The sequence below is a fragment of the Ciconia boyciana genome, chromosome 5 (assembly GCF_034638445.1).
Source record: "Ciconia boyciana chromosome 5, ASM3463844v1, whole genome shotgun sequence".
Classification (NCBI taxonomy): domain Eukaryota; kingdom Metazoa; phylum Chordata; class Aves; order Ciconiiformes; family Ciconiidae; genus Ciconia; species Ciconia boyciana.
Window position 1 is genome coordinate 19,907,602 of NC_132938.1, and position 25,001 is coordinate 19,932,602.

At 38.4% G+C, this 25,001-nt stretch overlaps 1 protein-coding gene across 2 annotated transcripts in view; it reads right to left on the reverse strand.

The window, feature by feature from the left end:
* The window catches only part of ADGRA3 (adhesion G protein-coupled receptor A3), a 57,918-nt gene extending 34,872 nt beyond the window's left edge, over window positions 1-23,046 (reverse strand). The window contains exons 1-3 of one of the 2 annotated variants that reach the window (XM_072862272.1): window positions 22,431-23,046; window positions 7,097-7,168; window positions 812-883 (exon numbers count right to left, since the gene is read on the reverse strand). In XM_072862272.1, coding sequence (XP_072718373.1) covers window positions 812-883; window positions 7,097-7,168; window positions 22,431-22,705 — 419 coding nt within the window. In that variant the 5' untranslated portion in view covers window positions 22,706-23,046. Of the gene's footprint in view, window positions 1-811; window positions 884-3,968; window positions 4,118-7,096; window positions 7,169-22,430 lie in introns of those variants that run through there. The other variant, XM_072862273.1, reaches the window with a different exon arrangement.
* Between the last annotated feature and the right edge of the window lie 1,955 nt (window positions 23,047-25,001).

Sequence of the window (25,001 nt, forward strand, 5' to 3'; positions counted from 1 at the left end):
GAATTGGTCCTTCAGCTTTATTTTTAAGGTTTTTCAAAAGTGCAATTACCAACAAGTGAGCCAGATAATCTGATCAGTGACAAATGAATACATATCCTACAAAAACGTAAGAAGGAAAGGTGTATGCTGACTAAAGGCGGGGGGAGGAGGGGGGTGGGGCAGGGAGGGTGGCAGTGAAATCACTAAGACTTAAAAGCCATCCCAGATATTCCAAAAATATGAAGTGTTTTAAAAAAAAAGAAAAAGGAAAGAAAAAAAAGGGGCCATCATGCTGAGGTCTTGTTTTTCAAGTTTCATCTGGGACAGAATTTTTACAGCCAAGGTATAAATCCCAAAAAAATGTGTTAATGGGAATGTTGGCACAACCTTCAATAAAGCACCATTAACAGCGCTCTAACTTCAGTGTAGTATTAATAGTGAGGGACTGTGTTCCACTATGACCTTGGGGGGGGATCATGAGTTTAACATTTAACAAAACAAGACCTGATGGCATCAAAGCTCTGAATGAACGTTCACCCAGTGATGTTTAAAGTCACCAAATTACAAAAAGGGCAGAATAATACAAGAATGTCAGTAAGAATAAGTGAGACTGCCAAGCCACAAGCAGGGGATGTTCTTCAGTCATAAGACTGAAAGCAGACTTTGTTTTATACATTCATATATGTGTGTGTGTATAAATTTAGACAGCATATACATATTCAACTTTTAATATGTAATAGTTTTGCTGTCTACATTTCCAGAACCTAAGACTTACTCTACTCTCAGGGTTTTTTTGTTTTGTTTAAACTGACTAGCTAGGTATACTACTTACAGTCTTTTCAGAGATGAAAGCCCCAGAAAAGCTCCTGGATCTATAGTACTAATAAGGTTGTTCTTAAGATCCCTGTGGAGAAAAATTAAGACATTACATTTATCACAAACCACGCCTTGAAACAGATACACATGCATGAAGATACACTTAACTTGTCTCCACTTGTATGAAAACTGCCCCAAAACCCCATACAACACATTTCTACTTTCTCTAACATAGTATCTTTCAGAATTTGAAAATCTGTATTTTAACTAGAAAGAGGAATATAAGCAGTGTGTGTATTTCTTTAAATATTCTATCAGTTTCTATCACATGAAAGGGTGTAGAGTCAAAGACACTTTGTCACAGTGTCCAAATAGATTACAGCTGCTCAGGGTATAACATTTGCTCATTACCCAGTGCAATACTGTTCAGCACAGTGTTGTCTTTTTCAGCCTACACAATTTAAAATACTTTAGTGGTGCCCAACATCTACCAAAAGAAGCAAAACAAGATCCTAAAAATACACCAAAGACACAACATTGAAATTTTCCACAATGGCACAAAAAGCAAAGCCCTGTCTGAGAATCCCAAATAAAGCTGGTGAAAAAACTCAGAGCACAGATTTTTAAATCTTAAGTTTCCAGAATATGAGATTTTAAGGAGAAATGTAAAGTAACTATGTCATTAAACTGCTTTATTAATTGTACAAGTGATACAGGAGTTTTACCTACTAACTTGTGATATTTTGCAGATACAGCTTAATTTGAAAGGTCACAGACATCATCTGCCAGCCTCTACACAGTTTTGAGCAAACTTTATCACTGCATGAATGCTAAAATTATTTCTACCTCCTTATTCATCCAAGATTTTTACTATACTATTATCTGAAACTTCACAGGCATTTATTACTACACGGAAGATTTATCATTCCTTAGTAATACGTGTACATTCTGCATTTGAAAAGAAAATTAGTAAATTTCAATTAAAAGCAATGTTTTAGTAAGCAAGGGTAGAAAAAAACATCTCCTCTATCTACCACAGCATTAATAACTCTGCCTGAAAGAGAACAGTACAAGAGGATTACATCTACCATCACACAGATATGCATGAGCGAAAACATAAATTCATCCCAAGATTTCACAATAGCATTTCCTGCAGCCAGATTAACAAATCATGGTACAAAAGACAGCATCATGGCACATGGATCATGCTTCAACGCTGTACCTAATAAACATTTTCAATACTTGAAATACTTTAAATAATTAAAATTTACCTTGCAGTACAGTAGATTAATTTTCAATAAAACTATGACATATACACACTTCTCTTAACCTTATTTTCTCGCTCTATGCAGTGGCAGGGACTGCCAACTACTTCCAAAGCAGTATCAGGAGCCTCAAGAACTGTCATGTTTTTAAGCCTCTTTCAGCAGGCTTATAAACCCAGTACTGAGACTGTGACAAATCTGAGAATACTAGTTGTTAATCACCACTTATTTATTGGGACAGGGAAGAAAAATGATACTTAATGTTCATATTTTAAGTTTCAGTTTAAAATCATGTAACTCCCACTTAAACTTAAAATCTCACTGTGCAAAACACTCAGGGAGAAAAACCTTGACAACATGCCTTGGAAATCCACCAGTCTGGATCATCAGTGATCTTTAATTTCATTACTTAAATTCAAAGCGTACTCCCTGATACACTTCTTCCTTAAACCTATTGCTTCAGTGGAAAAAACCAGTATAGTTTTAAAATTAAAAGCAAGAGTTTTACTACTTCCACAACCTGTTTATACATTGTGTCAGATTCATTGATAAAAACTGACTAGTCTCTTCTTTATGTAATTTTTTGCCTTTTTCCCCACCCTTCATAGGTCTTAATACCAGTTCCAGAAGGATAATTACACTAGAATTAATAAATTATTTTTAAAAAGAAATGCCAACAATTTTCATGTTTTCATAAAAGTAATTCAATGTATATTCTGTATTTTATAAATAAGATAGCAAAGTATTAATGAACCAAGTAAGAGTACTTAAAGTACCTTAAGTAACCTTAAGATCCAATAAATGCTTATGACTCATTAAACAATTTTTATGTTTTCTCATCATTCACTGTCTACGATTTAAATTCTACCCTATACATACATAGGCTTTCTCCCTAAAATATAGCAGGCCATATTTATTTTGAGTTTTCACCATCAGTGTACCAAATATTTAGGGTACCACCAAAACTGTTGGTAACTGTAAGAACTTCAAAAAGTTCTTACATATGCTTTTGACATCCCCTTGCATCTAAAGAAATCGACAGCAACTTGGATCATTGTGTTTTGCTTACCCCATATCACCCGTGACATGCATCGATGAACCACAATAGTCAAAATTTCTTGAAGATGTAATACAAAAAAAGTAAAAAAAAAAAAGCTTGAGACTACCACACTTCTGCAAATTAAATGAAAGCTAGAACCTAGACCAGAAAACCTTGTTTCCTTCAAATAATTTCTAGACTTCCAACAGTTCAGAATACTCCAAAGCATTCTATTTCACAGCACAGATTTTTCAGCGGAGACTAGAAGTATATTTTCCTCCCCTCACCACTCATCTTTCAGAAATTACCCAAGAAGCAGGTGAGGATGGGGAAAATAAATATTTTGTTAGCCTAACATTCTCAGTCTTCTTTTGAAACAGTCACAGCTAACAGAGATGGAGCTTCCAGAACAAAAAAAGAGAACTAAAGTTAGAGCAGAAAACAAGTTCCTGAACATTCATAAAACTGTTTCTCTGCTCAGTAATATTCAAACAAGAAATACTGACATTTTCTAATCACTTTTAAAAACTTCCAAAAAAAAAAGTTCAGGTCCACCACTGGGAGAACTCAGGTCCATCTTTTCACGTGCTCTCCTGCGCTATCACAAGAGGAATTAATATCAGAAATTGTTACTGTCTGAAAAAAAGTATTAGATGCTCCTTTTTTTATTTAAGGCATCCATATATCTGTAGATTGGTGCTGTAAAAACAGGAGAAAAATAATGAGACTGTCTACAAATAACACTCCCTTCACACTGCATATTTTCCTTTTTCAACGGTATATTAGTATATCCTAAAAATACATTGGTAAACCCTTGTCATTATTTACAGTTCAATAAATATCAAACCCTTCTTTTGCTATTTAAATACCTTACTGAATTCCATGCCTGTCTCTTCCTCCTCTCTCCCTCATGTACAATGAAAAATAGTACTTTATAAATGCATAAAGTAATCTTCCTTATCCTTGGAAAAATCAACAGACAGCATTAGCTAGCTTCCAGATGGAAGACAGCAGTTTGCTTCTAAGTTGCTGGACTTTCAATAATGCTATATAAAGTCAAGTATCTGCTAGATGAAAAATTATCTGTCACAAATTAGTTGTGCAGGAAGTGACTTCAACATGTAAACTGCAGGAAATTCATAGCAAAACATAGCAGTAAAGTCAGTGGAGATTAAAACATTTAACATCTTTCTGTACAGACACTTTAATTACCATTTATGGCAGTAAAAATCTTTGACCTGCTTACTGTTGTTCAGCTATTATTTGCATTAATTTTTTTCCTGTAAGAGTAGATGTAGACATAGCATAGTCATTTTCCACTATAATTAACAAACATTTCACCCCCCAGTAAAACAAAACACTTATTTTGGTAATCTTATCACCCTGTTTACAAAATAATGCATTAGCAAATTCTACATTTTCATTAATTAACTTATGTGCACAAAATTATTAACAAACAGATTTGAAATTCCTACTTGGGGCCAGCATTTTTAATGAACTTCCCCCATAGTTTTGGGGCACACAAGCAAGAAATAAAACAATCTCTCCCTTTCCATAGTAACAGTGAAGAATGGGGATGAAGTCAAGAGATAACATGTTTGAGCAAAACGGTAACCTAAAGGGCAACAATTTGCCAGCTGTAGATACCATATGCCCAAGCTTATCTGAAGAATTGAAAAAATAACAGAAACCATTTTAAAAATATGTACATTTTCATTAAGATGTCCAAGAACTAAACAGGAGAAAACAAGTTTAGTGTGTTAACAGACTAAACTAGTGTGTTGTGAGTCTGTATTTCAGGATTCAAAATATTTATTAAAATGCAATTTAAAACAATTATTATGCAGGTACATGTTCCTGACATTTTAATTCGCCTTTTTTTTTTTAAAGGCTTTGGTTAAATATATCTATACATCTAAACTCTATCCAAAAACCATTAAGGAGAAACAGCAAAAATATTTGCTATGAAGTATAACATTACAAGGAATGAACAAACAAGCATTAAATGTATACAGAATCTCTCTCCTGGTAAGCAGTAATGTTAAGTGACAACACTACTGTCTAAATTAACTATTTAAATGCTGACTGAATTTATTTGTTTTACCTCTGCTTCATCTCTTAAATTAAAAGTGGGGAAAAGAGTGTATCTACAAAGAAAGAAAACCCTCATAAGGAAACAAGAGGGAGTATGAGTAGTAAGAAAAAAGAAAAATAGCAGGAAACTGTCAAAAAAGTGCAATTTTAAAGGCAAGTTATCATAGTGAACGCTAAGGAATATAATTTAAAACTGCTGAACATAATGTTACTGTTTAAAATAGTTACCATGGCTTTCAATTTTTTTTCCTTTTACTATTGACTATTCATTTAAGTTTGAAAAATTATTTTAATTACAAGAGTAGCTTCTGTACAAGGTCACAAGAGCATTTAAAGCAGAAAAGTTTACTTTTACTGTGGTTAAATAGATTTTTTTGTGTGTGTGCAAGACTTTTTTTAAAAAAGTCATGACTAGTGTATTATGCTAGATATCCCTTCCTTTATAATGAAGGCACCTGACCATTAACAATCATTTGTTGATGTATTAACTCCTACACCAGTGCATATAAAGTGTGTTATCTCATTCACAAGACCACTATACCATCTAAAATACTGCTATCCCAGATCACTTTAAATGCTCAAAACATGATGCCTTACTGCTTTCTTTTCCTTTTCATGAAAGAAGATATTAAAATAACCTAAGAAATCCTTACAAATGACAGGAGTTAAATGGAAGAATGCTGGGTTCTTATAATTTTAAAGAAAATTAAGATTTGGATTCATAGAGCAAATGTCAATGATCATCTCAAACTAATTAGTTTCAAGTATTTCCTGTCTGAAAATTGTAATGAGTTATAACAAATAACAACTGTCAGCAGATGCCTTTATTACCTAGAGCAAGGATGCCAAAATAATGTGTAAAGATCTAGAATGCCATCACTGCTGATAACCTTGCTTCTTTGGCACAATGGGTTATTTCTATAAAGTTCATCTGCCAGTGCAGAAGACAAATTTTTCTTCTGGCATGTGGGAGATGGAATGGTGGAAGTGTTTGAATTTATTTAGGCCAGGTGACCAGGATTGCAGCCTTCAAGTTTTAGAGGAAGAATAAAATACTTATAATCCCCTGAAGCCAAAAGTCCTTTGGAACTCTTCCTAGATGCTGCAAGATGATTATGAAACTGGCTACTTTCCCAGTCAAATGGCCTAGAAAAATCCTTATCTCTAAAGTTTCTGCTTGCTCCCAGGTAGATCAACCTGCCAATCCTGACCTTCTACCAGCGGGGGAAAAAAAGCTGACTGTAACAGAAGCTACAATGCTTCTTCTTATCCCATAGGTGATACATCATCTGAAAGGGAAAGTGAAAACAAGAAGCAAAAGGTGTCAAAGAAGTTACTCCCATCAGACTCACTCCCATTTTTTCCCCCCATACATTCAGTATATACCAAAGTTGTACAGTAAGCAGCAAAACTGTTAAAATACATTTCAACAACTTAAAATGCATCTCTCTAGCCTCTTTTAGAGGCTCTAATACATCCGCTTCCCCTACAAATATACTTTGTAATTGTTCGATAAAGGGCTTGACACTTCATAAGAAAAAAAAATAAAGAAAGAATTTTCTTTACAACATAAGTTTTCATATTATGAGACCAACAACAACAAAGCAAATGCAGTCATGATGGCATTCTAGTGAACTTCCCACTGAAACTGCCCTAATCTCACCCGCAGGTGAGATTATCCCTTTATCCCTTTAGGGGATATTACATTATCCCTGTTACATGACATTCATATTCATTAAAAGAATGCTTAACTACATTAACTCTTCAATCACAAAAAAAATACATCATAATAAAGTAAGAACACATCTCAAATAAAACATTTTGTTCTCAGAATTATTAATGAAACATAAACAGTATATCACTTAATTTTTAAAGTGAAAATAGCTTTTAAAGAAGTGCTTACAATCTTTCAAGAAGGTTTAATCCAGAGAAGGAACCATTCTTCAACTCTGTTATTTTATTGTTACTCAGAATCCTGTAAACAAAACCAGACAAGAACAATATATTATAAATTTGGTAACAAAATTATTTGCGGCAGCTTACATTTCTGGTGTAAATCTCTTTAACAGCCTTTATATCAAACTACAATGCCTAGCTTATTATCTGAGGTGTATATAACAGCACTGCTTAAATATTATGAAGGAAAAAAAGAAGTTTTTCTGTGTTATGTGCCCTAAGTACCATGCAAGCTTACATAATTAACATATGAAAGAAAGTATACCCACATAGGATTACCATAATAAAACACTAGAATGGGCATAATAGAAAATGAAGTATTAAACAACCAATCTACACATTCAATGTTCTGTTCTTCCATACCCATTTTGGTTTTCAAAACCACGCAGCATATCATCTGTTTCCCATTTCCTCTGCTGCCACCCTCAGCCCCTAGCCCACGCTCACTTCTCCCATGTTGTGCCACCTTTCCCAGACATCCTTCACACATTCATCCTTCTCATCAATGCAATCTTCTTAAGACATCTGCAAATAAGCTCAGCAAGCACTCCTTTACTTCTACCTATCCTTTCTTCTCTTAAAGGAACACACAACCACAAGTTCCCTCTCCCACAGGAGTAACTGGATCAGGCCCATCTAGCCAAGTACCCTATTCTCCAATCACAGCCATCTGCAGATGCAAACTATCCTCAAGTCAGGAAATCCCTTGTATAGCTGGATGCTTCCTTACTTAGAAGGACCTGCTTTCTATACAGCTACATGTTTCTCTGTCACAAAAAAGCCTATTTTCCTTTTGAATCACGTAGAATTTTGGCATCCACAACACTCCTTATGAAAAGTTTCGCAGTACAAAGCTCTGTTCCATAAAGAATGCCTCATCTCACTTGTTCTGAACACATCACCTGCTAGCTTTATTTGATGGTCCCCACTTCTTACACTGAAACAAGCAGTAATCAATCCCTACCTACCCTCTCTTTATCACATGTAACTATGTAGAAACCTAAATGGTCTCTTGCCAGATGGAAAATTCATATTTTACTTAATTACTCTTCACACGAAAGTCATTTTGTGCCACCTTAATCATTTCTGAGCTCTTTCCAGCTTTATTGCACTCAAAAAATTCTGAGATAAGACCACCAGAACCAAAATAGTATTCAACACACAGACAAGTCACAAATCTACATAGTAGGATAATGATGTTCTGTTTTGTTTCCTACTATTTTCCTAGCAATTCCTAACATCTGATCTGCCTTTACCACTTGTACTAAAAATTGAAGATTTCTGGTCAGCTTAGTGCCCATCATCTTATATATGAAGACAGAATTGTCATCATCCCCAATACAATTTTCATTTTTTCTACAATATGCTGCTTCTGCCGTTTTATTGCCCAATTATTAGTTTCATAAACTTCTTCCAAAATTCTTCACTTTACCCTCATCTTTATTACATGAAGCAACTCACCAAACTCTATCAATTCCCTACTCACACTGTTTTACAGGTCATTGAGAAATATGTTGTGCATTACAGGTCTCTAAGACTCCACTCCACTGAGAAGGCTAACCATTTACTTCTACATCCACTTCTTATCCTTCAGCAAGTCAGCTGTTCATACAGTGATTCTCCTTTTTAGCCCGACATACTATTTCCATCAAATGCCTTTGGCAAGGGACCAAGACATGCCTTTTGGAAAAGCATCTATGTCTCTTTATATCAACTGGATCATCCTTGTAAATATTTTGCTGAGTCTGAAGAACTCCAAAGGTTTCTGGGGAAGAGCTTCTCATTACAGGAGATGTAAATTTTCTAAAGTACATCTCTCTCTCTCTTTATCCAGGTATCCAATACATTCATTATAAATTCTACTGATTTGTTCAACACAAACATCAGACATGAAACCATGTAGTTGCCCTAAACTCCCAATGCACCTATAAAAATCAGCATTTGCCATCCATCCATTTCTCAAAAATCAAGTTCATTCTAAGCAAGACTTCAGACATTCATCATTTGACTTCTTCATCCCTGAGTTCTTCTAAAAGCTCTCCAGCACACACCATCTTGTCCTGGAAATTTATTCACTCTGTCAGTTTGTTCCACAACTTCTGCTACAGTCATTTCAATTTCAGACAGGTCCTCTATCAAATGCATCCTGCAGATCCAACATGTCTGTGCACTTCTTCACTTACACCAATTACATCTTCAGGCTGGATAACTACTTCCACACTTACAACTGCCACTAGGAGATTTCTTTCCACTCTACTATGTCTTTCAGATATCCTTTACAGTAGCCATAAACCAAAACACACACACATGCACCCCTCTTTCCTCCAATGCGTAAAATTTATTATCCAATGACAAGGATTAGTACTCCAAAACACATCATGAATAAGATAAAACTAAAATACAGAAATACCAATCTATGAAAACAGCATCATTTTGACACAACCATATATTACGCTAAGCAGTTTTCTCAAATATTCCCTCAAGCCTCTGTGGTTTAGAAAAACACAGGGCAAGCAATTTTTTGTCTCAAAGCTCTGGCTTTGAGTCAATCTCTCTCTCTCTCAATCTCACATACACAGAATCAAGACAGCTGAACAAATTATTTGAAAATCTTTCTATTTCCAGTCTGACAGACAGAAGGTTTGAAAATTCTTGAAATTAAGATTAAATCATTCAACCAAGGTAACAGTTCTGATACTAAAAGGAGGAGATCCCATTCCTTCTCCTCCCCTTACAGTCATACCATGTATTTCTGCAGCTCATCACAAGTCATCCCTGGTGTCCGCTGCTCCTCGAGCAACAAACATTAAACTACACATTTACCCAAGGCATCTTCCAAGAGATTAATGTATGTTTCAACCACAAAAGCATGATCAACATAGTACACTACACAGTCAGCTAATCTCAGGTGAAGACTGGTCACAGGAATGGTGGAAAGGATGAGAAAAAAAATACTTAAAAGTATACCAAGAATTTGCTGTCATATGTGCCTATAAAGCCTGTAACATCCACTAGAGTATCAGCTAAGAAAATTTGCTCTTGTGAAAATATAGTTCTAGAATCAGATACATTAAGCTACCTTACAGGAAGGAAAGAAGGAAAATTGCCCCTTGGCTGCAGCTGTGATAACCTAGATCACTGAACAAATGAAAGAGTATTTTTAAAAAACACATGTACAAATCAAGGAAGCCTGGGTACTCCTCAGAAATCTACATGTATTTCAAGGAATCTTTGCTTCAAGAAAGGCCCAAGGTGTAACAGAAAACCAGAATACAACTTTGCAAGACTGCAAGTTTGGTAAATATAATCATCATCATCATCATCTACAACTTGGAATGCCTGAAAAACCAGTAAAATCTAACTGAAGCATTAAAATCACCCATCCTAAAGTCTTTGAAACTGCTTTCACTTCTACTCAAAGAGAAAAAGGTTTCAACTGAAATAGTAAGTATTATTTGTAGAAATGGTAGGTACAGGATTCATTCTGCAAACCAAATCTATTCAGAGGGAAGTACACCTTTATTTCAACATTCTTCTTGGTTTCAGAAATGTATGCGGGAAGAAAAATAATTTATAAAGAAACGAATGAAGGAGCTTATAAAAACCTAATTAATAGTTAATACAAACTGAACATAAGGCATAACAGCAGCAGCAAGAAAAAACACCGACCAATTTCAGGCTTATGGATAAAATTAAAAAAAACCACACACATGAGGTTCAGAAAACATCCAAGTCAACACAAGCAAACAAGCAAACTACAATCTTTGGTAGTGCAGAAATAGTTTGTATATTAGTTATAATTGACGTCATCTTAAGATTTATTGATTTTACCTGTATTTTTTCCCGAAAAAGGAGCTATTCAAAATGGAGCAGAAACCACTTCAAAAGTAGCTATAACTGACTGAACTAAATTTAAACTAAATAAAAATTACAGTTGTACAAAAAAAAAAAATAGTTTTCTGACATTGCCTATAAAATAATAGGCCTAAAGTAGAAGCCTTTGAATATCTGTGCACTAAGTAAATTTCTCTCTGGAGTGTGATGTACAAATTATAGTCAGCCTGATTTAGTATTTTCTCTGCAGAGGCTGTTAGTTGCTCAACCATAAAGGTTTAGTACAATAAATGATAGATTTTACAACACTCCATATAACCCAAGCCATTTCATCACACTTAAAAATGTTGTAAGTGTAATCTTTAAAAAAACATGCAGTTTAAAATTTGCTATTAATATATTTAGTCTATACATTATCTGAAGTGTTAAGGGATGTGGCATAAGAACACAAAACATGATAAAGCATTCACCTCAAAGTAGACGTTTTATAGTCACTTTCACAATTTCTGTGCATTAATGTACAGTGAAATGATGGACTATTATGTACCACTTAGACACAGAAAATTATTTTTGATCAATAATAATTCTAAGTTACTAGTTTAAGATCATAATTTTTCCTAAGAGGCATGTAATTCTGAAAATATGCAAACTTCCATCATTAAGAAGTTTAAAGGGAAAATGGTAGAGAGCTACAGATCTCCACTCATCCCCATCTTGTTCAACTCTTCTTTAACAAGTGACTTTGCAACATAAATGATGAACCTGAAGATTCCATGAAGGGGTTTCCATAGCCCAATGTCATTGTTGCTCCATATGTCTTACAAGCTCCAGATCAGATTTTTTTTTTTTTTTCTTTTAAATGACCAACAATACCTGCTTGGAACAAATGCATTTTGCTTGTCCAACCCTTACATAACAGAAAATAAAATGTGGAACTACCGCATGCAAACACACTCACAGCCACGGGAATTAACACAAAAAACTTGGAAGAAAAGGCAGCTGAAAAGTAGGTTCTAGAAAACTTTGTGGACAACGTTTCAAGTCACCTTAAAGCAACACATTTCCCCCTCCTTTGACTGAGCAGAATGGTTATAGAGACAAAGAGGTGATCTGAAACAACGCACCTCAAGAACCCCCCCACCCCCGCCAAAAAAAAACAAAACCAAAAACCACCCCAGCTTTTCACTCATTCCAAGAACATTGCTGAAATGTTCCTTTGTTGAATATAGCTTGGATCTGAAAGCCCTGTTTCCATTTTGCTCCATAAAGTGGCAGAAGAATTTGGCAAAACTCTGCAAAGAAACTCAACTCTGGCTCTAACTTATTGGCGAGACCTTTAGCAATAGCTGCCCAGTTGCTAGCATGCAAAACATAACTATGCAGTCAAACCCAAAGCCTGTCCTTTGTACTACAAAGAGTTTTAGCAACAGATACTAAAGGTGTTGTAATCATTCTTTTCTTTTTGATATGGCAGGGAAAAAAAAAAATCAAGGCTTGATATGTTTTTAACATTAGAATAAGGTGATAAGCACTAAGTGAAAAAAGTTTTATTCTATGAAACAATTTTGGCTTGTCAGCTATAAAACAACCATCACTAAGACAGCAGTCAAGTACACAGGAATTTACAATGCATCTCCAAACTTCACAAATGAATCCTTTCATAGGATACTATTAAAGTACACAAACATCCATTAACACTATTACAAAATGGTCAAAATGGCCTCCAAGAAGCCTGCACTGGGAGATAGTGTAACTTTTAGCTGAATGCTGAAGCAGCTTCCAGAACACCTTTTAAGAGACTCAGTAGAGAGCCAGGAAATAGAAAACAAATCAGATCATTTCATGATGATGGCTGTATACTCTAAGGATTGGGAAAGCAGCCACCAGCAAGAATTGGACTAAAATAACCATCTGTACAACCAAGAAAAATGCTTTCTGCGGAAAGTTGTGAACATGCAAAAAGAAATACATTTTTCAAAGTTTATCTTGTAGAAGCTGTGATTTAACAAGGATATAAACCCAATATTTTTCAACAGTTAGTATTTTGCCTTCTAGTGAGTTACTGGTGTCAAAAGGAAAGAAATGTAAGTAATGGACTGAGCAGAACATGAACAGTACTTGCTTAAAAGTAACCCTGAAATGAAAACACTCCACAAGCTATATACAGAGAAAGAATTACGAATCTTTCCAAAGTCCCTAACAAAAGGAGACAGCATTTTCCAATTTAACAAAAACATTATAATTGAGAAAGCTTACCAATGAAACATTTGCAAAATAGAAGTTTGCAACAGATAAAAGATTTCCTGTGCTATTTCATTATTATGTACATTAAACAATATTACGATTGTAAACTAACACACTCAGAAGTAATGAAATTACAGAATTAAAACTGTGTCTATTTATATCACTTCATTTTTAACTGGGAATGTGCTAATTTGTTTTCCTACACAATCCCTGCACCATTCAAGCAAGGATGCTCACTTTGTGCACTGCTATTCAGTATGTGGCCACATGCTTTATTTATTGCTTTTCTTTAAGGACAAACTGTTCTTTAAGGACAGAAATTCCTTATTTCTAGTGAAATATAGTGCCAATCACTGGAGTACCTCAGTGAATTTTCTATGTAAAAGTACTAAATAAAAATCATCTTAGAAAAAGGACAGAACTGAGGGGCAAAACAGAATGCAAGAATGAGTAACAATGTTGCTGAAAACAATACTACTATCAAAATAAATTCTTGTGATATGACTTTACCAACCAAACCTCTCTTTCTAGTATTTATCCCAGGTTGGAAAGCCTACCTAAGAGAAAATTAAGAGGACACAGCAACGTCCAATTTCTTCTAATACTAACTCAGATTTAACATTTCTAAAGCTAACCAAAAGGACTGGTAACCTAACCCTTGTGACCATTACATTCTGGGAAGCTTCCTCCAAGTTCTCTCTCCCCCCCCTTTTCTTATCTGTAGCATCTGCATTAGTTTAAGAGACGATGATCGACTTTTTCTGTAGTAACCCTCCTGTCTTACTCCCTGCCCTTCTGCTCCCTCCTGAGTTTCCGACTTCTTATCGGTATATCACCAGATGTACCCTTTTTAGGATTCTCACTGACTTGCGGTTCAGTGAAAGTTTACCCTACCCCTCCAACCTCCACACATACATGCAAGAGTAACTCGCTTCACAGGAAATACCGCACACACACAGATGCCTAGCCAGACTCTCATAACTTAAGCTGTTACAGCCAATACATTCTATGTGTCATACCACAGTAGTATTAATTATAGCATATGCTGTCACACCCAGTCTCACATGTATTTACATTTCCTATCAGGTATACGTGCTCTCTAGAAAGTGCTTTGTCTAGACACATTAGCAAGCACTTCCTGTCAACTGCTGGCACATGAAGATACATTTTCACAAATATTGATATCCTAATCCTACAGAAGTCAACAGTTTCTGGATAGTTTAGCTCCCTGAACTGACTAGGCATGGAGCCAGACAAATGCTAGTACGGGGGGGGCGGGGGGGAGACGACGGGGTGGACGACGGGAGACGGACACGGAAACACCCACACAGCAAGAGACTGGGAGGTGAAGGTACAAACACAGCAGCTCCACTTCAGACTACAGTTTTACAGGCAGCCGGATGCGGATGTAACTTTCTGCACTCAGAGGGGGAGATCTTTCCCCTGCCCTTGCTCCTGATCATCTCTGTGTCAGAAGAAGGAAGAGAGGGCAGAAGGGGACCTCTCTTCTCCAGCACAGAGCTGTAAGGTCAGCTCGCTGCAACCCACAGAAACTTTAATGAGCCCATCGACACACAATTTTGAGAACTGGTTTAAATTTCGGTTAACACCAGAGGCTGTTATCCTAAAACAACAGTTTGAGGTATTAGAATCAGTTGTTCGGGATGTCTTACAGGATGCTTTTAGAAATCTGAGCGTAACTTGCAAGCTCTGCCTGATACTAAGTTTCAAGGTAAAACCTATTCTATAACAACATGGGCTAACTAATAACAAGTTCTTGTATCTGACAGAAATTAGCCTTTATGTTCATCTCCTCAGACGGAAATAGCACATCATGTGGACAATACCAGAAGAGTCTTCCCAGACCGTGTTATACCACTACCATTTCCTTAGATGATCCATCTTCTCCTGCTAGCATCCAGTCACTAATCCCACCTTTACTGATTTTGTGGGTAGTTGCTGAATTTCCAAGAATTCCTGTGCATCTCTCGCTAAGCCAGTTACACTCACCCTTCAGCACCTTATCTGCTCTGCCTTCATTCCCTCTGAAGTCCTTCTGATTTCCCATCTCCATAACCAACACATCCATTCAAAGAAATCCCCCTCCCATCTCAACTCCTCCCCAACTCCCAGTGGTAGTTTCTGCCCTTTAATCCAATCTCCCTGCCTTTTTTCACTCCATATCCAGACCCTAACTTCCCTCCCTCTCCTCAAAGCACCTTATTTCCCTAGATTGAACTGACCTAGCAGAGGACACAGGTTGTAGTCTTAGACAAAGCACCTGAAGTCAGAGCAGCCCACAGCCATCTAGAGCTGTAATGCTGGAGACTTTCCTGGATGAATCCTAGAACACTCTCCAGCACAGACAGAATTGTGGAATTAAGCTGCCTATTTCTTAAACAACTTCAATCAATCCGCATTTATTATGTTTGGTTTGTTTGGGTTTTTTCCCCAAAAAAGCTCTTAGTTGGTCTGCCTTGCCAAAAAGGTCAAGTTCCTGCTCCAAAAGCGACAACTCTGCAGCCCTGCCAAAACTGGCTGACTAGCTTGGACCACACACACCACCAAAGCAACTGCACTACTTTGGGACCTAGCAGCTCTGCACTGCAGTGCACTGGCATACCATTCACTCTAAGGCAGCTTGGAGATCTGTAGGACACTACTGTACTGCACCACTGGACGTGCCCTGTGTCATTACCGAAGGAGAAGTCAGAACACAGTAATGCACATAAACAGCAATTAATGGACATGATCTGTCCCACTGTAGCACTCTAAGGGCAGCAAGACATTGCAGTTTTCACTGCTAAATAGCTAAACAGTTAAACCCAAAGGTGAAAATAAAATTCTCAACTATTCACTGTGTTAAAGACTAAAGATATTTAATAGATTAAGATTTTACAAATTAATATTTAAAATTCATTATCTCACTGCAGAAAGCAAAACTCACAAAAACATGCTTTAGTTATCGTCTCTGAAGTTCTTAAATTTAAAACAGTTTATTATTACTAATGAAAAGAAATGCTCAACTGTTTTTAATCTTCATGGATTAACTACTGGTACAAAGAAAGCATTTAAACTGTATAGATTCAAAAACTATAGACTATTATGGTGAAGATAAAGACTAAATAAGGCAGTAATGACAAATCCATGAACCCGCAACATATCTGGCCCATGCAAAGTACACATGGGAACCATTAAATTCTGAAAAATCTAATCTTGTAGCTCCATACTTAAGTTACAAAAATAACCCCTGAAACATGAACAAACTGCAAGCAAAAAGGAATGACACACATGTAGTTATCCATTCTTCATCACTGCAGCACAAATTCTAGTTCTATTTCTTTAACTCTTGACATTAACTTTTAGATTTTAATATTTTGCTGTTTTGCCAAACTGAATCAAAAACAAGAGTACTACTGATCAATAAAAGACAACAATACAAGAAAAAAATATTAGTCTTGAAGATGACAATCTCTCTTCCTGAGGCTAGATACAGCATAACACATTGAACATTTAATACTCGCTGAAGGGCTAATGAACACATAAAGGGCATTGCTTATATGGATATCCTCATGGGAATAAAGGTATTGAGCAACTCTACATTCATACTGTGGCTTGGAGAATTAAAAAAAAAATTAATTTGTCCTCATTACAAAAATTTAAATTTGCTCTCCAGAATTTTGCAGCACTTATCTCTGTCCTCCTCCCTTATTTTTAACTCAGCAGTAATCAATACATAGCTCTCATTCAAAATCTGAACCCCAGGCTTGTAACAACTGCCTACAGTTGTATCTATGGTACAGAAGCCATATCTCTAATTACTTCACGTATTTAATCAAAAGTACAATAATCTCATTGTGAATGGCACCAATTAAAAAATGCTTATATAGATGAATAATCTTAAAAAAAAAGTCAGTATGCATTGATACCATAATTGCCTGAAGACTATTACCAATTACAACCCATCATGTATGTTAAAGCCATTACTGCAACACTAAGAGAAACAAGAAGACACTATTCAAACTTGACTGCGTATCCCAGTAGATATGTATTAACAACGTAACATGATGTCTTCTGAAGTTGAATAGTTCTTTAGGTAGAACAAAATACTGCAATTTAGAAGAAAACGCTGCTCAAATTGTGAACTCAGAATTTTCCTGCAATACTCAAATATACACAAAAGCGTACACAATCATAAAAGAATACTGTATATATTCAATATCCTATAGTAATAACCCCACAATATTGAATCAGTGTTGGAATAGGGCATACAGCAAAGCATGAATCTGATTTTGAATATGGATTGCTATCTTCTCAACAAGGTAAAAGACCTACTCAAAATCTGATAGATGTATACTGAGTAGGTCTACTAGAATACAAGCCTAACAGAAAACGAAACATCACTAAAGATTTTTAGGAGTCAGATGCCACTGGTAAAAAGCATGCACAAGTACTTGCTAATTCCTAAATTGTGGATACGACAATTCTCAAGTACTGTCTCTGTACTGCCACGTGTTCATGAGAAAAATATATTTTGCATAGTCCGTGTATCCACTGACTGAAGAAAATTTTAAGATAAGTTTTAATGGGAGTTATTAGCCCTTTGCGTCTTCAAAAAAATGTTATCGCTGCCCAAGTTATTAGTACTGAGCACTTACAACAGTCTAAAATAGACTGTTTTAACAAAAAAGGGATTAGCTGTCAAGAGTACCTTCAAGTTAATAATGCAAATGTACTTTAAAAGAAGAGGCAAACTTCCACAGAAGACATTTACTATGCCTACACTTCCTGTTTGTCAACGTTTTGGTAAAGGACACTTTTTTTGCAAACACATAATAGAGAAAGGCCCAACTAAGTAAAACAAAGGAAATGAAAACAGTTTAGCAAAGCCTCAGATAATTCTTCAAAAAAATAATATTAAAAACCATAAATATAAGTCACTACACAATATCTATTTGCTTTATTTTTAAAACCTGAAGAGTCCTTTTTCTGTAAGAAGGAAAAAATTACTCATATAATTACCCGTAATTCATGTAATCATGTAATTCAAACACTATAATGTAATCACACATCATGATACGAGTGACTCCTTGCAATATGAGTGACCTTTTGCTTTGAAGATTTTGGAATTTAGGAATTTGTGTTACAAATGGAAAGGCTGCACAGATATCTGGAAGGCCAAATAAGTACACCTTTCAGCTGCTTAATGGACGTAGTTCGACATGATTATATTTAGGAGCTGGACAAAAACTGTGATATTTTAAGATGTTTCTCTACAGCAACCCAGTTAAGCATATCTTTGAACAGTTCTGAACACAAATCCAGGCTAATGCTCTGGCTTGTAAATTCTAACACTTGTAAGTGCAAACACTGATACTCGTATGTTCCTATCAGGAAATGTGGGTAAGCAAAGCTGTTTACAGACCAGTAAAGCTCCTGATTCAGAAACACAATTATTTACTGAATATATAGGCTTTTCCTCCATTTATTTAGATTCCTATAGGATAACCTACATATAACAGGCAACTAAAATTCTCAACAAATAACAAGGACTACAACTTCATGGCCTTGTCCTCAGTGGGATTACACATTCTCTTCCAAAGAACGAAGTAATGGCTAATATCCAACAAGTTATGACAGCATCATTTGAGCTTATATCAGAGAGGCACAACAGCAATGGATATCTTATCTCAGACTTCTATTACAAGAGTACAGTGCATTCCTTACTTAAATGTGAATCATGGCAACGGCTTCAGTATCTACTGAAATACAGAGCATATCAGACAAAGCACAGAGTTACATTCACCCAGTCATGTTATCTTCACACCAAAAGCATCTCATCTGGCTGGTTAAACTACAAAGGTCAAAGCCATCCATGGTGTTCATGTAGATACACCCTTCATTTGCATCCCAATCAGTTTTTATTACATAAGGCTACAAAGAAGTCCCTTCCTTAGCTATAACTAAACTTGAATTCACTTTGGAATTTGACCTAATGCTCAGTAAAGCACCAGCTAATTCTACCTGGATTCTAAAGGAACCTCAATCTACAGTACTGCCAGAAATCCCAAACATTACTTACTCTCCCATGGACATGTCTCTATACATTAATACCCTTCTTCCAGTGTTTGCTTTCTTTCCTCAATCATGAAACAAACTTACTTTGTCTCTTACCAATTGCAATCAAGTTAGGATATTTTTTCTAAATTTTAACTAAAGATTCTAAATAATACTGACCTAAATTACTAGGACAATAAAACGTTTTGTGGCAAAGGACAAGGCATTTCGTAAATTAAGTGACCTTGCCCAACTTATCAATATCATTGTTAACCACTAACTACAATGGTGTGCAAGAATTAAAGAACCTGGCCAGCATCCTCAGATGCTACTCATTTATCCTAACTTCTACTATTTCTCTTACTTCCTCACTTTTTAGAAACTTTTATCCACAAAAATATTTCATTGGGGAAAAAAAATTGTAAATGCTAAATGCACAGCAGCTGATCTACTGAAAGTCTAGGAGCTTGATCAGCAATAAGGATGGAATCAGGATTTCTAAATCACTTCATTTGAGTCATTCCTAGCTCACTCAAAAAACAAAAAGTTATATAAAACTATACAGGTCCTCATATTTAAAATTGGTTTGTGCAAAATAAGAGTCAACATAAAAGAAAATTAACTGAATTAAAATGCAGCTGATCTACACAATAATGATCTATTTTCAGCTACTTATCTCTTCAGTGATCCAATAATCCAAAAAGCTATAATAGAACTAGTACTTATCTTAATAGAAGAATCCCACAAGAATCAAGATTCAAGATAACTCAGGGCAGTTTGACTCTAATCAGACAACCTTCCACTATCCACCAAGTGCTGCAATTCTAAGTATTAGGTTGGAAAAAAAAGTAATTTCTGGCAAAAGATTAGATAATGATTAACCTAGCCACTACTAATCAACATGTTTGTGAAATGGCACTTGGCAACACACCCCATAAATCACCAAAACTTTCTAACCAGGTTAACACAGATTCAGTTAAAGAAAAAAAAAAAAACAAAAAACAACCCTCTCTCAGATATGGAAAGTCATGCTTCAAGAGTCAACAAACTTGAAAGATCCTGAACCACAACAGTTATTGCGTCCACTCTCTTAGAAAAAGCAGGAGCATTGGTTTAATAATCTTTGCCTTATATTTGAGTAAAATTTAAAGTGTGTGTTCATATTAATTGTATCAACAGTTATGATACTACAAATAACAATGAAAAAAATCACATTGTTTCTTGCTACGTTTATTAAAAAATTCAAAAGGGAAACATAAATGTTTCAGAAGTTATCATGAACTTCAAAGGCCAGTTAAAACTGAAAGCAACTAATCAGTGCATGTAGATATGCTCTAGATACACTCTAGATAATGAAGGAGTATGAAAATCAAGATAAAAGATGAACCAGTCTTCCAAATTCTTCTGTCACTGCAATTATGAACAAAAGTCCATTCACAGCAAGGCTGCTGTGTTTGGTATCTGCCTGTCTTTCACAGCAATCAGAGCTATGACTCAAGTTTTTTGAGCCACAAGACCCCCCCAGTCAACTTCAGCGTATCAACCATACTAGCGTTTACTTTCATCAAATTTTAATGGATAATACTATATTTTTAACAGTTAATCAGCTGCAAAGCATTTGAGGCTAATAAAGACTAATATGGATTTGTTGATCAAACAGCCGTCACCTTCTACTTTTTGCTTTCTTTTCTACTTCAGAAACTTCACATATGAATTTTTCTGGTCACTTCTCACAAGTCATTTAGAAATATTCTCTGAACCCTTGCAGATTGCCAAGCGAGAACAACTACTTTAGCCTTAATAACCTCCCTTTTTTTGGCTTTCCCCTTTCTCATAGGTCCAGATCCATGCATATGCCACTGACCGGGTCCACACCTCACTAAGACTTCCTGAAGGAAGCCCTTCCTTGGTGTTTCAGTGCTGCTGAAGTTCACAAAAGCAACAGTCAGACTGTTGTTGTCATGACAAGCACTATATACATCCTGTGCTTACTAAACTTAAGATTAGTGGTAGATCTTCCAGACCTGTGACTTCCAGTTAAGTAGATAAAACTCTTAAGCTAGACCCCATAGTTCAGTTTCTTTTCATCGATTTTCTTGCATACTACTTGGTTGCACTTGAGTCTTCCCACAGTAGCACAGGTACTTTAAGGCTCCCCAAGAATGGGGTTTTTCCCACTGATGAAATCCAGTGCTGCTGATGTCCCTGCCCATAGCTGGGGGAGTGGACTCGATGATCTTTAAAGGTCCCTTTCAACACAAACCATTCCATGATTCCATGAACTTTTTTGCAAGCTGTTTTTCTTCCCGAGACATTAACTAGTCACTCTAGCAAATCCCTCCTTTACTTGTGCACACACATGTCTAAGTAAATAGCAAGATATTTCTTACTTTGGAACAAGTTGCACATCCTGTTTGAAACTTGTTATTCAAATGGATGAGCTAGGATGGCCTCCACATAAAAAGAGCACGCCTACTGCTACGTGGAAGTAAACTGACCTTTTTTCCAAAGAAAAAACAAAATAAATCCTTTCAGCTGGTTTTATTGTGAGCTGCAATGAACAGGTTGCTGTTTGCTACCGCGAAACTTCAGGCCCACCTAGCCTACCACACACTGAGCGGCTCACGTTCTCTATTAGTGCTCGGCTGTTAAAACTACCTGAAAGCACGGTACTCCAAAGCAGAGTTTCTCCTGAGATTAAAAAAAAAAAAAATTAGGGCAATTTAAAAAAAAAATATTGTGGAATTACTTTTAATAAAGGAACACCTCAGCTTTCTGACCAGCCTGAACCCTTTGATGAAAAGCAGCCCCAAGAGGGAAGAAGGGGCAAGGCGGGGGACGTGGAGATGCTGCTCCGCGGCGCGGGCGGCGGCGCGGGGGGCTGCGCGGGGCGGTCCCGCCCCGCGCAGCCCCCGCGCCGCCAGTGAGTAACGGGACGCTTCCCCCCCTCTAAAACCACCATCCCTGGAAGCTATGGGAAAACATGAACAGCACAGCCAAAAAAATCCGCTCCTGGGGCTTTCCCCGGCAGCAGATGGGGTCAAGAGCGACCCCCCCCGCCCCGCTGACCCCGTTTTACCTCAGGCCAGCGCTCCCTCCCCCGTCCACGTCGCACCAAGGCCCCCCCACCCGGGGACGGTACTCACAGGGTGACCGTCCGGTTAGGCAGCGCCTCGGGAGGCAGGACCTGAGCGAGCTCCAGGTTGCTGCAAACTACCTTCACCTCCACCGGGCCGCCGACCGCCGCCGCTTTGCCGGCGCTCTTGGGGCGACCGTCGTACTTACAGCCCGGGGGCAGCGCGGCGCCGCCGCCGCCGCCCCCCAGCGCCGTCAGGAGCAGGAGCGCGGGCAGGAGCCCCGCCGGGCGACGACGGCGGCGGCGCGGTGGGCGGCAAAGAGCGCGGCGGCCCGGGGTCGGCATGGCGGGGCTGTGCAGGGCCCCGCTCCGCTCCTCCCGCAAGCGGCGGGGACGGGGTCGGCCGGGCTGAGCGGGAGAGGAGCGAGCAGGGGGAGCCCGCGGTTCGCCCCGGCCTAGCTCCGCGGGGGCGGCGCCAGGCGCGGCCGCAGCGCTGCCGCCATGTGGTGCCGCGGGGGCGGTGGGCTGCGGGCGGGCAGAAGCCGCGGCCGCCACAGACGCCCTCGTCTTTGTGTCGGGGCCGGGCGGGCTCCGCGCAGCGGCAGCAGCGCCGCCTTCCGCCGGTGCCGGAGCCGGAGCGGGAGCCCCGCGGCAGCGAGCGCGCCCGCCGGGCCTGGGCCCCACTGCGCAAGCGCCGCGGTGGCGGCGGCCGCACCGCGCCTGCGCAGCGGCGGTGAGGGAGTCGCGGAGTGGCGGTGCTGCTCCCCGGCGGAGGGGGGCTTTTGAGGGGGAGAAGCGCCCAGCCGGTGGGAAGCCCCCGGCCCGTTCTGCCGCCGCGCGCTTGGCAGGGTCGTCGGCAGCGCTGGGGCTGCCCTCGGTCCCGCCGCTGCCCGCAGTGCGAGCTGTCGGGGCCTTCCTCCCCCGGCCTCCTCCAGCAGGAGCTCTTTGCCCGGGCCGTTGCCTGTTCCCCGATGGCCGGTGTCTTTGGGCCCCCCAGCGTTCTATAGCGCCGAGGGTCCCTTTGACCCTTCGTGGGCCCTGTCCCCCTCGCAGGAACAAGGTGGAGTTTTCTCTCTCCTCTGCTTCTGTGCCTTTCCTCTTGCCTCCAGCTCCAAATCCTTGGTCTTGCAGGAGGGACTGTTGCCATTCATGCTTCATGGAGAAAGGATAATCCCCTGCTGAGGTTCTGAATGGCTTTCAGTATTCTAAGGCCAAGTATCTTGTGCTTGTGAGACATTTGTGCTCAAATCATCCCTGTAAAATGACGTAACCCTGTTATTCCCACTTGACAGCCAAAGAGCCAAAGGATGGAAAAACTTATTTCAATATCATCAATCTCAAATGTAGAAAAAAACCACCTGCCTACAATGTGTCTTTTCACTGCACACTTGGGACTGCTTTTCTGGGCGTAGTTAGGTCATGTTCTCACATTTCACTGCAGCCAGGACAGCCAGGCACAAATGCCTTTGTGCTAATGACAGCTGAAATTCTCAATACGTCCTTTGCCTCCGGTAGGCGTGAGGATAATAAAATAACTGTTACCTAACTCACAATCAAATTACAAGAACTGGCAACACCTACTGTAAAAATTTTAAGAGAGACTTTGCAGAACCGATAGGAAGTTCTGGTCCCTAAGAACTCACAATGCCCCGTCCTTACACAAGAGCACTGGCAAATAGCACCCTGCAAAATACCTGTTATTACACAGAAATGCGATGTTAGGCATTGGCAATAACAGCTGCCAAAATGAGTCTTGCAAAGTCTTTAACCTAAGGTGCCCTTGAATAATGTTGAACACTCAGGTTGTGACCCAGTTTTAAATGTAACCTAATGAAAGATACGGGCAAACAATAGGAATTGTGGATTGGGGCAAGTGGAACAAAGTTACGGTAATAACATCACAATTACCTGGGCATGTTGTAGATACCCTTTACCCACCGTCAAGTTTTCTCTCCTCAGTTGTATGGCCTCTTACAAATGAAGATAGAACCTGTCCCACGTACTGAAATTGTTGACCAGAATGCAAAGAGGACACAGGTCCTTGAACTTTAATATTAGGTTTATGTGCCACTGAGTCACTCAGCAGGACTAACCTGATCTGGGTGAGCTGCGAGGCCACTATTACACTTGAACTAAATTAGGTCAGGACACAAAATACAAAGCTGACAATGCCTTTGTGCTCTTACGCTGCCGTTGTGCCAACTGTAAGAGAAGAGAGATCTAATTAGCATGAAACTTGCCAATGTAAAGTTAATTCTTCCATTTTGGGCTTTGTTTTAAACAAATTCAAACTGCAGAGTGAATTTGTATTGGATCAGTGCTTTGTGTCATGGAGCCCCATCATTTTTGATCTGGCACCAGGAGTTTTAAAGCTGGACTGACTATATCAAACCATGGCCCAAGATACTTTTTCCTTCAGAAGTAGTGCTAGGTTAAACAGTTCTTCCCTTTTGCTACTTTCTTCCCATAACCTTCAGCTACATCAGTAACATGATCTGATTCACCACACAGCTACATAAAACATTTGTGCTGAGTTAAGGATCAACATGGAGACAGGGCATACAGCTGCCTCTTCCGGCAGCAGAGCCAGTTTATGCCAGTTTAAACCATTGATCCCACCAGAATTTTGGCTTGACATCAC